This window comes from Heloderma suspectum, chromosome 2 (assembly GCF_057233095.1).
Source record: "Heloderma suspectum isolate Gila_16-S chromosome 2, 16-S_ref, whole genome shotgun sequence".
NCBI classification, from domain to species: Eukaryota; Metazoa; Chordata; class Lepidosauria; order Squamata; family Helodermatidae; genus Heloderma; species Heloderma suspectum.
This window is the reverse complement of record NC_139459.1, coordinates 404,677,622-404,693,440: the sequence shown is the minus strand read 5'-3', so window position 1 is coordinate 404,693,440 and position 15,819 is coordinate 404,677,622. Positions and strand designations below refer to the sequence as shown.

The following is a 15,819-nucleotide window of genomic DNA, read 5'->3' as shown; positions in this document are numbered from 1 at the left end:
AACCGTGTGCTGCACTGGAGCACGGGCAGGGATGAAACACTCCCAGGGACTCGCCTTTATTCCATGTAGGCTGCTGCTCATGCAGGGACGTCCCCGCCTGCCCCACCCCAGCGATACACCTTCCACGGTGCGGTCTCGCTCGTTTATTCCAAACCCCCCGCCCTGCTGCCCGCCTCCCAAAGTGTGTCGCCTTGTAGCTGCACCGATGCCTGTTTCCCCATCCATGCTGTAGCTTTCTTAATAGCAGGATGAAAACACAGTCTCCTTCCCCCTGGTTTTGTGGCTTCTCAGCTTATGCACGGTTTTCCCCCCACTCTGAAAGGCTGAAATGCTTCTAAGACCGTTACTGGCAGCAAAAGAGCTTTCAGCGAAGCATGCTGGCATTTCTGGCCCCACACCTCCCCTTTGGCCCCACCCACAACTGGAATGCTCTCCAGCTTGGGCTGAAAGAGGCTTTGCCCCCCTGCCCCACAGAGTGGGAACCAGGTGTGCATATGTTCAGGAAATGACTCTGAGAGGCAGCAGGGGCGTGTCTGCAGGGGCCAAGGGTGCGGCTTCTCCCTTGCAGCCAAGAGTCTGCTGCAAAGGGTTGTGGCTAAGGTGGGTTTTGGACCCAGCCTTTGTGTTCCCACCCTGCGCCAGGCAAGGCACCATTCAGGGTTATGCGTGTGGATCAGCCTCCTACTGCACCAGTAGAGGACTTGCTGGACTGGGGCAACTGCGGGGCGGGAGGGACCCTCTCCTTTGCCAACCCGCAGGGGTGTGTGGAAATCTATTATTTGTGCGGGGGGGGGGGGGGGGGGCAAGTGTGTTGGAAACCGCATCTTAGACCAGGGAAGAGTTCAGGTGAAGTGGAGAAATCAAAATAACAGACCCAAAGAAAGCAGCAAAATTATAGATTATCTATTACACAATACAATTTCCACAATTACTTACAAAACATTACACAGTCGGGTCGCCTGCTTCCAGCACCAGGGGGCGCCCTTGCTGCTTTTTAGAAAACAAAAAAGCAGAAGAACGGTTTGGGCACCCCTAAAATAAAATCTTTGAATTTGCAGGCGGCCAAGAGAAAATTAAATTTATTTTTTTAAACTTCCCGAGCACCAGAAACTGGAAGTAAAACTCACCTTTTTCCTTTTTTTTTTTTTAAAGACTGAAAATGCGCAGCAGGAGACAAAAATAGTCTTTTATATCCACTCCTTTAAATAATATAATTAATTTAAATTTTTTATAAAAACAAAATAAAATACACAGTTTCTTTCTCCTCTTTGGACTGCTCCTGGGGCAAAAGGTAATTTCTTTTTTAAAGACACAAATCACTGTTGTGGCCTGCGAGTAGAGAGTGGGTGGGTGACTTGGGGGTAGGGAGGGGGCCCTGGACGCATGGGAGCAACTTGCGCAAAAGGAAACGCGCACACCTTACCCCCAGCTGCCCTTCCAAGTTTTAAAATGCTTTACAAAGCCCCACCGCTCTCAGTGGGAGCGAGTTAACCGTCAGTTTGAAATCAGTGGGACTTAAAAAGCGGATGGCCCTCTGGGCTAGTTTAACGGCGGGGGGCAGGGATGCCGAGTAGCCGTTCAGAATCGAGGTGCCGTTCCTGGCATCTTTGCTATCTCTGAGGTAGGGAGACTTTGTACCTGGTTCATCCACACCAGTGTTAAGTTGGCCCTTCAGGAAACACAGCAGGACTTTCGTCTCTGATGGCAAACGGCCATTGTTCATTGGGAAGATGGACCTGGATTTAGGGCACATCCTGCAGGGGCTGAGCAGCCTCCCCGGTCGCGTAGCTCTGCTTTCTGAAAGGAACGCCTGGCCTTTCTGCGCTTCGAAGATAGGCCGGGCAGCGGAGCAAGAGGCCGGGCTGCTCTGCCGCTGTGCCCCGGGCCGAAGGCTTTTGCCAGGGAAAGGTAGACGCCACAGCTGTGGGAGAAAGGCCTCCGGGGTGTGTGTGTGAATTCACTCCCCCTTGGGGCAGAGGTCCAGAACAGTGGAGGCAGGCATAGAAGAGGTTTTAAGAGGTGCAGGGACTAGAATAGGAGGTGACAGCTGGTGGGGCACAGGCGCTTGTGTGGATCTGCAGAGAATCGCCAGGTTCTGCTTTAGAGGGCTGCAGATGCAGGGGGGGGGACACCCTCTGGGGGAAGATCAGACATTTTGGAAATTTCGGTGTGGGCTGTAGTGGGGTCACGACTGACATTTGGGAGCTATGTACTGGAGGGGGTAGCTGGGAGATTGGGCAAGGGCACGGGGAAGCTGCAGTGGTGAGTTCAACGGACAAGAACACTCCTAGGTATGTGCGGAGGGGAGGGGAGGGGAGGGGAGGGGGCGTCTCCGAAACTGTGTGTGCGAGGCAGGGGCGGGGGTGAGGGAGAGACGTCTATGGGGTGTGCCATGGGCAAGTCCCACCGGCCTCTACAGAAGGAGCGGGTGGCTGGAATGTTTCTGCCGTTCTTTACACACAATAAAACATAGAGCGATTTGTTCCAAATGTCCGGGTCCCTTTGGTCCGTCGGCCCGCCCGCCCATGCGCCGCGACTGTCCCCTCTGTCTCCATGCCGTCACTCCCGTGCGCTGGTGGCGATGGTGCTCGTGGGCTGCTTGTTGGGGAGGAGGTGCAGGATGGATCCCGCTCAGTCTCTGCTTGCGGAGGGGGTGGCAGAAGGTGGGCTGTTCCCCTGGAGACCGAGGGGAGGGGACGGAGGGTGGGGGGCTCGCCGGGTTGAGGGGTTCCATTCTAGCCGAGGAAACAGACTGGTCCCACCTCGAAACCAAACCTCTGGTTGGGCTCTCCAAAGTCCGTCACGTGCACATCCAGCAAGGGGAGCTGAGCCACAACAGGGGTGTTCACCTCCAGAACTGTCTTGGCGGACCCTTTCCGCACCTGGGGGGGGGGGCGGGCAGAGAGAGGGAGGAGATGCTATCAGCTGGGAGGAAGGGCCAGAGCGTGGCAGGGGAACTGCTGCTTTGCATGCAAAAAGCCCCCAGCAACCCCCAGACCTCCAACCCCCGCCTGAGACCCGCGAGAGACAGTGCTGCCAGTCAGCGCAGCCCGCAAGACTGAGACAGACCAACAGTCTGAGTTTGTCGAAAGGCAGCTTCTGGTGTTCTCTAGCAAGACAGTTTGGCACATTTCTAAACCAGAAGAACCCATGATTAACATTTCCGGAGCGGGGGGGACGTTAGTTTATTGCAGCAAAAACAAGAGTCTCGTGGTACCTTCACGACTAACACATTTATTCTGGCATGAGCTTTTGTGAGCCCACTTCATCAGCAGCATGGAGTATCAGGCTTATATAAAGTATATATCTGGGGAGTGGGGAGCAAGAATTGTAAACCGGTCAAAAGGAAATTAAATGCAGGAACATTCACCGTGCAGTTGGTGCTGATTACACAGATCTCGTGGCACTCAGTAAGCCAATGAACACATGGTGACCTGGTTCACGCATAATGCAAATGTACAGTACAGGCTGAGTATGGGTTGTTGTTGAATTGTGGGTTGTCATTACGTATGAACCCTGCACTGTGGTTTAACTATGGGCTGTTAACCTTGAACAACCTAGAATTCACAACCCAGCAACAAACCATGGGTTCTCTTCCGGGTTTGTTTGTAGTTAAACCATAGTGCAAGGTTTGCATGTAATGACAGCCCACGATTCAACAGCAGCCCATACTCTGGGTTGTCATTACATGCGAACCAGGCCACTGAGTGATAAAAATCCTGTATATAAATGTGAAACTCTCCCTAATACTCCATGCATCTGATGAAGTGGACTACAGTCCATGAAAGCTTATGCCAGAATAAGTGTGTGACTCTTTAAGGTGCCACAAGACTCTTGGTTGTTTTTGCCACAGTTATTTAAACTATTTATTTAAGGTCAAGAGTTGTAAGCTATCGGGAAAAGGGAGGAACCTTATTCATGCTCAAAATCCAGAACCTGATGGTGTGGGGGGATCCCCTTAAGTTACCAAACAAAACAAAACGAAGGTCTTAAAAATAAAAAAAAATAAAAAAAAGAGTGCATGACCTGCCTGGGGAACTGCTTGCCACGAGAGGCTGAGAGGTATCCTAAGGAATGGACGAGGTCAGTAGTCTGTCCAAATTTTCTACCTCTGGGAAGCTTTATTTTCGAATATCAGTGTGTCCTCGACCTAATCCTCACATGCTGGAGGATTAGCAGGGCATGTTTTAGGGTGCACACTCAGATCGCACAGGGCAGGCTGGGGGGCCTCGCTCTTGCCCCCCCGAACAAAGGAAGTGCCCTACAACACACCCGACACTTCACTGTATCTGCATGCTAGAAGAAGATAGGAGTCCAGGGCATGAGCAGTTTTTTGAGGAAACTTGTGCACTGTTGCTGATCTTACTGAGGGCGCCCCAAGACACTTGCAAAGAACCCCCCCCCCCCCCGGCGGTTCCCCCAAGCATAGTTTGAAATCACTGAATTAGATGACTTGGAAGATGGAATTGTTAGTGGCTACTCATCCATCCACGCACGTCTATCCTCTCTTCTTCTGCCCCACTGCACCCATAGATTCCCCCGACCCCTAAATGGTTCAGCCTTCCCTGTGGTGGCCCCAGGCCAACCCCCTCCCCCTCCAGCCTTGCCCCTCCCACCTCCGCCAAGCCCCGCCCCTGGAAGCCTCACCGCGCAGCCGTCCACCAGGGCCTTGACGTAGGGGCTGTTGTCGTAGCTCAGGTCCTCCTCGTTGGCGCCCAGGAAGCGCAGGGCCCGCTGGTAGCCGCCGGGGGTGGAGTCGCGGCTGTGCCAAGCTGCCGAACGCTGGCAGTGGTAGGTGAAGTTCTGCCGGGCCGAGACGCTGAGCAGCCGCAGGAAGGTCAGCTGGACCACGCCCAGGGGGCTGCCGTCGGCATCCGCATAGGAGAACTGGGGAGGGAAGGGAGTCAGGAGCTGGCAGCAGAGCTGCGGGGCAGGGGGCTGAGAGCTGCTCCTCTCCTTCCCGCACCTCCTTCTCAGGACCTGCGACCACAAGCCCCCCGTCCCCACTGGCCTCCCTGCTTCTGCTTTCCAAGTCCCTTCTCCAGGTCGCTGAGAATGCTCAGGAGAATCCGTCGCTGTGTGAAGGAAGGGTAGGCCTGAGTAGGCCTCTTGAGCAGTTTGGTTCAAGCAATACTCAAGGTGCTTGACGGGACTGAAAGAATGTGTATGTGTCTGACCATGAGAAGGTATCTGTAACTTGCTCATTATAGGCGGGAAATTCCTTACTTTAAGGAGTAGCTTAGGACATCAGAAGCAAGAGATAATAATGCAGCTGTGCTGATAAGACTGCTACTGAGTTCTAACTGATTCCTGAGCATGTGGAGTGTATTTACTTTGCCCTCCAACTTTCAGTATGTATAAATATACCCCGTTTCTTTTGTGGGGGCAGACTCAGTTTCGACTGACTCTCCCACAGCTGTGATGTGCTTTAATACATTCCTGACTGTTCAACCTAATCGGCCTTGGATATTTCCTCAACAGCTGTGACCGACGCATCCTTCCCCCTAGTGCCGCACAGGCAGGATCACGGGCCAGGAGCCATGACAGTGGAGTGGAACCTCCATGTTCAGAGACCGTCTACCCCATCAGAGCCAGATGCTGGAGGCAAACGACAGGGGAAGCCCACACCAGTCCCTGCCTACTTGTGGGCGCCTGGTTGGCCGCGCGAGGGACACAGGATGCTACGTGAGGGGGACCATTGGGCCAATCAGCCGCCAGGCTCACCTTGCCCTTCGAATCCTCATTTCTGGATCTCTCCACACACCTCAGCCCCCAGCCCCTCGTGCAGGTGGCGTTCTATCGTCATTTCTCCCCACTCGTTTTAGTTCACACCTGCCCCAATGTGTGGTGAATACTGTCCGTACCAGCCTGACGGCCGGCCTTTGATGCCCTCCAGATGTGTCAGACTACAACTGGATTTGCACGAGGACTTGAAAACAATACCTTCTTGAAGTTCAGGATGGACGGGACTTAAGACTGGAGGAATGCTCAAAGTTTGAGACAAACTGCCCTTAAGAGACATGGCGAGAAGCCCAGCCCGGCGGATCCCGCCAGCCCCAGCAAGGAAGTCCTGCGAGCTCCGTCCAGGGGTGGACTCACCTTACTGCCTTTCCGGAACTGGCTGAACCAGCCTGGGGGCCTTTCCTTCTCCCAGGTGGCCATAGTCACCTGAGAAGGGGGGGAGAGGAGAGAGAATTTTGAATACAAGTACTTAGGAAAACTGTAGTGGAGAAAGTCGCAGTTACAGGAACTCTGGGGGAAAGCGGCCGTGTTGCACTTGAGTTCTTGGTTCTAAGGGAAGCAAAAGCCGAGTGTAGTCAAACGCGTACCCTGGATTTTAGGAAAGCTGATTTTCATAAACTCAGAACAGTGATCAGTCAGGTCCCATGGCAAGAGACGCTAACGAGAAAAGGAGTCCAAGATGGGTGGGAGCTTTTAAAAAAGGAAATTCTCAAGGCACAATCACAAGCAATTCCAACAAGAAGAAAAGGTGGAAGGCAACAGAAGAAGCCAATGTGGCTTCACAAAAAGCTTAGGGATGACCTGAAAACAGAAAAGGACACATATAGGAAGTGGAAAGAAGGCCAAGCTACAAAGGAAGAGTACAGGCAGGTAGCACAGGATTGCAGGGATGGCGTCAGGAAGGCTAAAGCGGAGAACGAGGTGAGGTTAGCGAGGGATGCTAAAAACAACAAAAAGGCTTTCTTCAGCTACGTGCATAGTAAAAGGCAGAGGAAAGAAATGGTTGTTCAGCTATTAAATAAGGATGGCAAAATGATAAAAGAGGACAAAGAAAAGGCAGAGGTGCTCAATTCCTACTTTGGCTCAGTCTTCTCCCGAAAGAGGGTCTATGATCCCCCTGGCAAAGGCAAAGTACAGGTTGAAGGGGCAGGATTGCAGCTTGAGATCGATAGGCATACGGTCAAGGAACACCTAATGACTTTGAATGAGTTCAAATCTCCAGGGCCAGATGAACTGCATCCTAGAGTAATAAAGGAACTGGCAGAAGAACTCTCAGAACCGCTGTCTATTCTCTTTGAGAAATCATGGAGGACCGGGGAAGTGCCAGATGACTGGAGGAGGGCTAACGTTGTCCCTCTCTTCAAAAAGGGTAAAAAGGAGGAACCTGGGAACTACAGACCAGTCAGTCTGACATCAATCCCTGGGAAAATTCTGGAGCAGATCATAAAGCAATCCATCTGGAAGCACCTTGAAAACAGTGCAGTGATTACTCGAAGCCAACATGGATTTGTCAAGAACAAGTCCTGCCAGACAAATCTGATCTCATTTTTGGATCAAGTCACCTCCCTTGTAGACCGTGGGAATGCTGTAGACATCATATACCTCGACTTCAGCAAAGCTTTCGACAAAGTGCCCCATGATCTCCTGATGAGCAAACTAGCTCAAAGTGGGCTAGATGAAACAACGATCCGGTGGATCCACAGTTGGCTACAGAATCGGACTCAAAGAGTGCTTATCAATGGGACCTTCTCAAACTGGGGAGAGGTAACGAGTGGGGTCCCGCAGGGCTCAGTCCTGGGACCAGTGCTCTTCAACGTTTTTATTAATGACTTGGAGGAGGAGGTGCAGGGAACGCTGATCCAATTTGCAGATGACACCAAATTGGGCGGGATAGCTAATACTTTGGAAGACAGAAACAAAATTCAAAGTGATCTGGATAGACTGGAGCACTGGGCAGAAAACAACAGAATGACATTTAATAGGGATAAATGCCAAGTTCTGCACCTAGGAAAAAGAAACCAAATGCACAGTTACAAGATGGGGGATACGTGGCTCAACCACACTACAAGCGAGAAGGATCTTGGAATTGTTGTCGATCACAAGCTGAATATGAGCCAACAATGTGATGTGGCTGCAAAAAAGGCCAATGCTCTTTTGGGCTGCATTAATAGAAGCCTAGGTTCCAAATCCCGGGAAGTACTAGCTCCCCTCCACTCAGTACTGGTTAGGCCTCATCTGGAGTACTGTGTGCAGTTCTGGGCACCACACTTTAAGAAGGATGCAGACAAACTGGAGAGGGTTCAGAGGAGGGCAACAAAGATGATCAGGGGACTGGAAACAAAGCCCTATGAGGAGAGACTGAAAGAACTGGGCATGTTTAGCCTTGAGAAGAGAAGACTGAGGGGAGATATGATAGCACTCTTCAAGTACTTGAAAGGTTGTCCCAGAGAAGAAGGCCAGGATCTCTTTTTGATCATCCCAGAGTGCAGGACACGGAATAATGGGCTCAAGTGACAGGAAGCCAGATTCCGGCTGAACATCAGGAAAAACTTCCTGACTGGTAGAGCAATACAACAATGGAACCAATGACCTAGGGAGGTGGTGGGCTCTCCCACACTGGAGGCATTCAAGACGAGGCTGGACAGCCACCTGTCAGGGATGCTCTGACTTGGATTCCTGCATTGAGCAGGGGGTTGGGCTCGATGGCCTTGTAGGCCCCTTCCAACCCTACTATTCTATGATTCTATTCTATGATTCTATGCAGGCCTCACAGCAACCGTCTTAGAGGGGGCAATCCCCACCTCCCTTTCCTTCAGAGGAACATTGACGGAGATTAAATCTGATGCAATTGGTCCAGGAAGGTTCCTTTAGTTGGATACAGCTAATCTAAGCGGCTGTTTGCATCCTGCAACACAGACCAGATGAGATCATCGGGAGCAGGGCCTTGGCAGCAGCTGCCCCTGGAGACTAAGAACAACTTTCCAGATGAGATGCAGAGGTGCTCCTCACCCCTTCGCCTCCTGAAGGGGGTGGACACTTCGGGTAGGTACAGCTGCAGTGTCATGTGACTATGGTGGGACATGGGAGAGGGACTTCTCTGCTGTGGTACCCTGGTTGTGGAATGCCCTCCCCTTGGAGGCCCGATTGGCGCAGACAGTCATTTCATTTCATCCACAAGGGATCCCAGGGCAGTGTATATACAATCCAAACAGATCCAATATAAAAACCATATAACTTCTCATTAAAAGAGAAATTAAAAGAACAACTCTTCAACCAGAAAGCCAGACAAAGACTCAACAATCAATTCAGTTTTAAAATACATTAAATTTTAAATGGTAAAATTCTAAAATGTTAAAATGCTTGGGCAAAAAGGAACATTTTAATTTGGTGCCCATCCTATCTCCGTTGGGAGGGCATCCCAAATTTGGAACACCAGCACAGAGCAGGCCCACTCCTTTGTAAATGCATAGTGCATGTCTCCTTCTGATGGTATTTAGACAAAGCATTTTCTCTCCAGGTTAAAGCTCAGGGAAGAAGACAGATCTGTGAGTTTGTAGCTGAACCTGGAGGTGCACAGCACTTATTGGATGGTGCCTGTGAAATCACAAACCCATCTTCGCCGCTATTACTGGAGCCAAAAGGCCCCTCCAAAGGGGAAAATATTCAGGTACCCAACATCACATGGGTTCCTGGGTTCTCTCTGATGGAGTCTGGAAGGTTCATGCTCCCTTCTTGTGCTCTTCTTTTTCCTCTGGTTAGCTCTTACCTCTCGAATCTCTTGGTTGGGGAACACACACGTCTCACCCCCAGCTGTGAAGTTACAGTAGACTTTGAAGGAATCCTGTGCACAGCCCTGGTTTGGATCAATCCAGTATTCACCTAGATGGGGAGAGAAAGAAGATGTGAACCCCCCTTAGCTTCCAGATCTGATTCAGAGCAGATTCACACAACTACTTGGACCCAAGCTCCTGTCTAGTGTCAGAAATAATTTGCCCCCAAAAGTTTATGAATATTTACCAAATATTTGATATTCCATAGAAGCATTTTACATCCAAAGATTCCGAAGTAGTGTTCAATATTTGACAGCTGGCATGCAGCAGCAGTCAAGACTTTTTTTTTAAAAGCAACCTTAAAAAAAAAAAAAGCTGACATGCAGTAGTAATGCCTAATATTATTATTTTTTGGAATAACTGCCAGAGATTCTAGGGAGAGAACAAATAGCAGGAGTGACTGGGGGTAGTCCTGCTTTGTTCCTCTATTCAGAAGTCTTCTTGACTCAGATCCATTTACTCTCACCATAGCTTTTGATTTTTGATAAACTGACTGTAGCATTTTCATAAAGTATTGTCCTATATTTAATCCTTTCATGAATCCAAACAGGAAGCCCCATTCCACAGGGTCAAACGCTTTCTGTGCATCAAGGGCTAAGATGGCTAATGGCATCTCTTTCTTTTTACGTATGGGAATGCCATTAAGTACTCTACGCATTGGGTCAGCTCTTTGCCTTGGAGGTATGAATCCCATCAGGTCTGGGGAGACCGATTATTTTGTTACAGTGCTCAACTGAGATGCGAGCAGGGCTGTAAACAATTTTGCCTCCTGGCTCAATCATGCAATTGGCCGGTAGTTGATCCATGGGCTTGCCTGGTTTTAAGATCACAGCAGTCCTTGTGTCTTCCCACGAGTATGGCGATTTTTCCCCTTTCATGATCTGATTAAATAATATTATCATATACGGCAATAACAAATCTTTGAATTGTTTATAAATTTCTGCTCCACAGCCATCTATACCCTGGGAACTGCTCGTTAAAAAAAATGTATTTATTGCATTTTCTATTTCTTTGCTTTCAATGGATTTATTTAATAGTTCTCTATGGTTGTTCTTGAGCTCTAGAGCATTTCATTCATATTCTGACATCAAAATGCACATTTTGAAACTTTGCCAAGTTTTGCTTCTGCTGTAGCCAGCTGCAAAAACCTCCACACCTCGTGTAGTGATACGCAAATGCGCCAGCCAGCCGGATGATGGGGCCACCCTTAACTAGTGCTGGCAAGGTGCCCTCTGCCAGCCTCAGTTCTCCATCCATCAAATGGGAACAAGAGTGCCCCGCCTCAGAGGGCAAAGGCAAGAAGTGCTGCAGGGCACTTTAAAGGAAACCTGGCCACGTGACCCGGCTACGGCCACTTCCCTGGTTTCCCATGCGGAAGGGCCCCGGCTTCCGTCTCTAGCTAAAAGGATCATGGAGCAGGGCACAGACAGTGCTTTTGGCCACCGTCAGGAGGAGGACGATGGGCTGGAGAGGCCTTTGGTCTGGTCCAGCACGGCTCTTATGCGCTTGACAGAATGGACCAATGGGCTGACTCAGTAAAGGTAGCTCCTTATATTTGTGGCACGGGCACTTCTAGTGATTTGTGTCCTTCTTTGGGATAAGGAAAGGTTTTTTTTCTTCAAGTTGAAGAGGCTAGAAATGCTGGTTTAATCCAGGAGCATGCAGCTTGGCTCACTTATGCGAGTTATCTGGGGTTATTTGTTCTGCAGGCTCCCTTCCTGCAGCGTACCTATTCTCTGGCATGGATTGGCTAGACCGATCCCCTTGGGAGGTGGGGGGGGGGCACTGGGGAAGAGGGCCAGGGTCCTTTGCCCATCTGTTCTAACCTCCTCCCTCCCATGGGAGCCCATGGCTGGCTGGCCACCTCACCCACCATCGGGCAGCTCAGGGTGGCAGAGCTGCAGGTCCTGGCAGGTGCGGGCGGGGCTGTCCTGCGTGCCCAGCGGCTTCCTCATTTGCTCAATCTCCTGCCGCAGGGAGTTGAGGGAGCCGTAGATCTCCTCCAGGCCCTCGGAGGGCGTGTGGCCGGCTGCATCCGCCGCCATCTCCCCCTCCTCCGGCATGAGCTGGCTGCCGTCGATGGAGCGCTTGCTCTTCTTGGGCCTCTGGATGGGCAGCGGCTGGATGACTTCGCCCGGGGGGCCCTGTTGGGAGAGGGGCAATGAGAGCATTCACGAGAGCAGGGCGAGGCAGATCCAAAGGGGCCGGGGTGGGCGCTGGGCAACGCGTTCTACTCGGCCTCAGTTCCCTCTTCCTTGAAATGGGAACAACAAAGGAACGCGGACGCTGAGACAATGGAGCAGAGCGGCTGGGACAGCGAGCTCTGAGCTGAGAAGGCCCCGTCTGAACTGCAGCTGATCTAGGAATTCACACTACGTGGGCTGTGACAAACGCCGTCTATGCACTGTGTCGCCCCTGCAGTGGGCGTTGAACTCTTAGGTTAGAGGTGCCAAGATAGTGATAAATCAGACCCAGGTTTACTTACAAGGACCACTTTACTGAGTACAGTCAGCACACAGGCATACCCAGTGGTTGGATCAGACAGCTTCTCTGAACCCAGAGCCATGGGGTACAATGGGTCTTATACTCCACATGTTGGCAATGAGGCAGCATAACAGCAGCAGGCGCCCCTAGCGTTCATTCCCAGCACAGGCCAGCAGTGCCTGGTTCTCAAGCACAGCTACCTAAGGTAAACAGACTTTGCTTCCCAGGCACATCAGAGATAAAGACTCTCCTCATTAGCCAGGAATGCACTAGGAGCCGCCCTTCCCACCTTTTGACTCTTCTGGATAAATCAAGAGGCCTGTTAAGGGAAACAGCAGCCCTCTGACCACAGTCAGAGAGCATTATGGATCTAAGCCACAACTACTAACACACACACACACACCCCAGCAAAAAGTCCAGGGAGGGGCCGTAGCTCAGCGGGAGAGCCCCTGCTTCACATGCAAAAGGACCCAGGTCCAATCCCCAGCATCTCCACCTGAGACCCCGGAGAGGCAGTGAAGAAAATAAAGAGCGACATGGACCAGGGGTCTGAGTCAATGCAGTGCTCAAAACTACGCGAATGCACATGCGTAAATCTAAGGCTATGGACTACGTGGGGTGCCTTTGCTGGTCCCAGCAGGCACTCCTTCCTCCCCATCAGATTTGGGCCCGAAAGACCAAGAGACAGTGTGGGTGCCTGGAGGGATGTTGTAAGCCAGCACAATGTGTGGCATGGCACAACAACATCACTGATCACGGGGCACGTCTGCTGAGGCGTCTTCAGCCTTAGCTTCCAATTGCCTGCCTTTGTGGAGCTTGAGCCGACATGAGCTCAACATCTATGCGAAGCCGCTGGGGGCTATCATCAGGAGGTTTGGGGTGCAGTGTCATCAATATGCGGATGACACGCAGCTCTACCTCTCATTCAAATCTTCACCAAGGTTGGCCGTAGAATCCCTGTCCAAATGTCTGGAGACGGTGAGTGGCTGGATGGGGAGGAATAGGCTGAAGCTGAACCCTGACAAGACCGAGGTACTTTTGGTGGGAGACAAGAGGAGGCTGGGGGATGTTGACCTGGTGTTGAATGGGGTACGGCTACCCTTGAAAGACCAGGTCCGCAGCCTGGGGGTCATTTTGGACTCCCAGCTGTCCATGGAGGCTCAGGTGTCAGCTGTGAGCCGGACAGCGCTGTATCAACTCCATCTGATACGGCAGCTGCGCCCCTTCCTTCCCGACCATCTGCTCCCATCGGTAGTACATGCCCTGGTCTCCTCTCGTTTAGACTACTGTAATGCGCTCTACGTGGGGTTACCCTTGAAGACGGTTCGGAAATTGCAGCTGGTACAGAACGCGGCGGCTCGCCTGATTAAAGGCAGCTGCTGGCGAGATCACATCACTCCAGTGCTGAAGGAGTTGCACTGGTTACCAGTTGTTTTCCGGGCCAAATTCAAGGTGTTGGTTTTGACCTTTAAAACCCTATATGGTTCTGGCCCAGCCTATCTTAAGGAGCGCCTCCAGCAGCACCAGACAGGCCGCTTAACAAGATCAGCCTCGGATGGCCTTCTCTCTGTCCCATCATCCAGGACAGCTAGACTGGTGGGGATGAGGGAGAGGGCCTTTTTTGTGGTGGCCCCCACTCTGTGGAACTCCCTCCCTAGGGAACTCCGTCATGCCCCCTCTTTAATGAGCTTCCGTCGTGCATTAAAAACGTGGTTGTTCAGGCAGGCATTTGGGGTGGGTTAGGGTATTTTAGAAAATGTTTTTATTGTAGAATTTTATTGTTTTAAACTGTTTTATTGTATGTTGTACATCGTCCAGAGTGGCTGGGTGACCAGCCAGATGGGCGATTAATAAATTTAATAATAAATAAATAATAAATAAATGAGGTAGCCGTAATTCTGGTCTTAAACCAGAATTCTGACCATTGCATTTCCCTGGTTTTTGAAAGGGACATTTATCCTTAAAGTGTTCTGAAGAGGAACAAAACCCAAGCAAATCCCAAAACAAGTTATTAACTGGGTAGATGTGTGCAAATGAAAAGATTTGACGTTAGGAAAGGCTTACACAATCCCAACATACCTTTTTGTTTCCCCCCCTCCCCGCTTCAGCAATGATCTATCTGACAGCGAGAATGGCTCCTTCAGCCCTCAAAATTACCGCACTTGTGTCTCAGCTGACAGTTTCCTGCTACCCTTTCCCCACTGTCATCATGCTGACAGGAGAACTGACTGCACTCGGCATGTTTGACTTATGTAACAGGAAGATCCCACTGATTTGGACTAGGCCATTTTTACTTTTTTTAAATTCCCAGTCTTTTTCCCTTTCTTTTTTTAAAAATACTGAGCTAATCTCAATGAATTTTAGCTTGTTTACTGGCGATTCACAAAACCCAATGTAAACAACCATTCCCAGCTGTCTATCTTCTCTCTCGTAACCCTGAGTCCTACTGTTTTTTACAATGGGAAAATGCCTGTGCCAGTATAATGATCATGATGGCTTGTTTAAAATACCACAAAAGGGTGGCTAGGAAGTCAACAGGTGCATTTTACTGTGCTATGCTATGTACACACGTTCTAATTTACCAGCTCCCTGCCAGAATACTGGGCGGGGGCGGGGGGATGACTGTACCGGGCATGCTTGAGTTAAACAAAGAACTCTGAAGTAACTATTAGCAGTGGACAAACACAAACCTGCCAGCTGACAGCACTGACCACTCACACTAAGTGCCATTGCAGAGGCCATCAGAAGGGGAGGAAGCAGCAGCTCTTCCATTGTGTTTAGTCCCAACTCCATGACCCGCTGAACTTTGCTAGTTCAGCTAGCAATCTAGCGCCTACAGTTCTAGCTGTAATTCTAGCTGTAAAATCTAGCGCCTACAGTTGCTTTTTTCCCCTCCTCCCTCCCAGTCCCCTATCCTTCTGTGTTGTCTTTTAGATTGCAAGCATGCAGGCAGGGAATGTCTTATTTCTTATCTTGTAGGGGACCAACGTATAAAACCAAAACCGTAAGAAGCCAAATGTTTAACGCAGTAAGTTCTCATTATTAGAATTTCCAAATTCAATATTTATACCCTAAATATATATTTTCTTCCAAATCCCTTAAACCCCAAACCTTCACCATTGTGAGTGTTGTGTTAAAATGAGGATAATATACATTCACCTGCTTGCAACACATTCAAGCCTGGATCCTTTCTCCCTCTGATACGTTTCGGCACTAGCAGCCGGAGAAGGAGGCATATAAGGGGCAGGGACAGGAAAGGGGTTGGGGGCTTACCGGATGCCCAGGGGGTCCAGGGACTCCACGCTGACCTTTGGGTCCCGCTTGACCCTAGAAACAGAAGCCCAAGAGGTCAGTACTCCAGGGAAGGGCTTTGAACAGATACCGCCGCTCTTGTTTGTTCATTTTCCCCCAGCCCTCAGAAGGGGGCATCTCTGTGTGTGTGTGGGGGGGGGGTTCTTACCGCGGCTCCTTTAGCACCTTGGGGGCCAGGCGGACCCTGGAAAAGGAAGGAGATGTTAGAAGGTGGCACTCAAGAAGGGAGTAGGGGCAGAGGTGGGGTGAAGAGATGGTCAGAGGTCACTCACAGGAAGTCCAGGGGGCCCTCCAGGGCCAATGGGGCCAGTCGGACCGGGGATTCCCTGCGGGGAAAGCGCAGAGATGATCAACAGGGTGGCCCAGTGCCACCTCAGTGAACCAGGAGTCCTGGCTGCCCCCCCTGCCTCCCACCAGTGCTTAGGAGGCCCGGGCAGGAAAAGATGCCTTC

The 15,819-nt window shown here is 50.8% G+C and overlaps 1 protein-coding gene across 1 annotated transcript in view; it reads right to left on the bottom strand.

The window, feature by feature from the left end:
- Positions 1–887: 887 nt before the first annotated feature.
- The window catches only part of COL11A2 (collagen type XI alpha 2 chain), a 96,041-nt gene continuing 81,109 nt past the window's right edge, over positions 888–15,819 (bottom strand). The window contains exons 60-67 of the mRNA XM_084830270.1: positions 15,641–15,694; positions 15,517–15,552; positions 15,330–15,383; positions 11,446–11,716; positions 9,509–9,621; positions 6,100–6,168; positions 4,648–4,887; positions 888–2,882 (exon numbers count right to left, since the gene is read on the bottom strand). Of these exons, the coding sequence (XP_084686396.1) occupies positions 2,736–2,882; positions 4,648–4,887; positions 6,100–6,168; positions 9,509–9,621; positions 11,446–11,716; positions 15,330–15,383; positions 15,517–15,552; positions 15,641–15,694 (984 nt within the window). The 3' untranslated portion in view covers positions 888–2,735. The remainder of the gene's footprint in view (positions 2,883–4,647; positions 4,888–6,099; positions 6,169–9,508; positions 9,622–11,445; positions 11,717–15,329; positions 15,384–15,516; positions 15,553–15,640; positions 15,695–15,819) is intronic.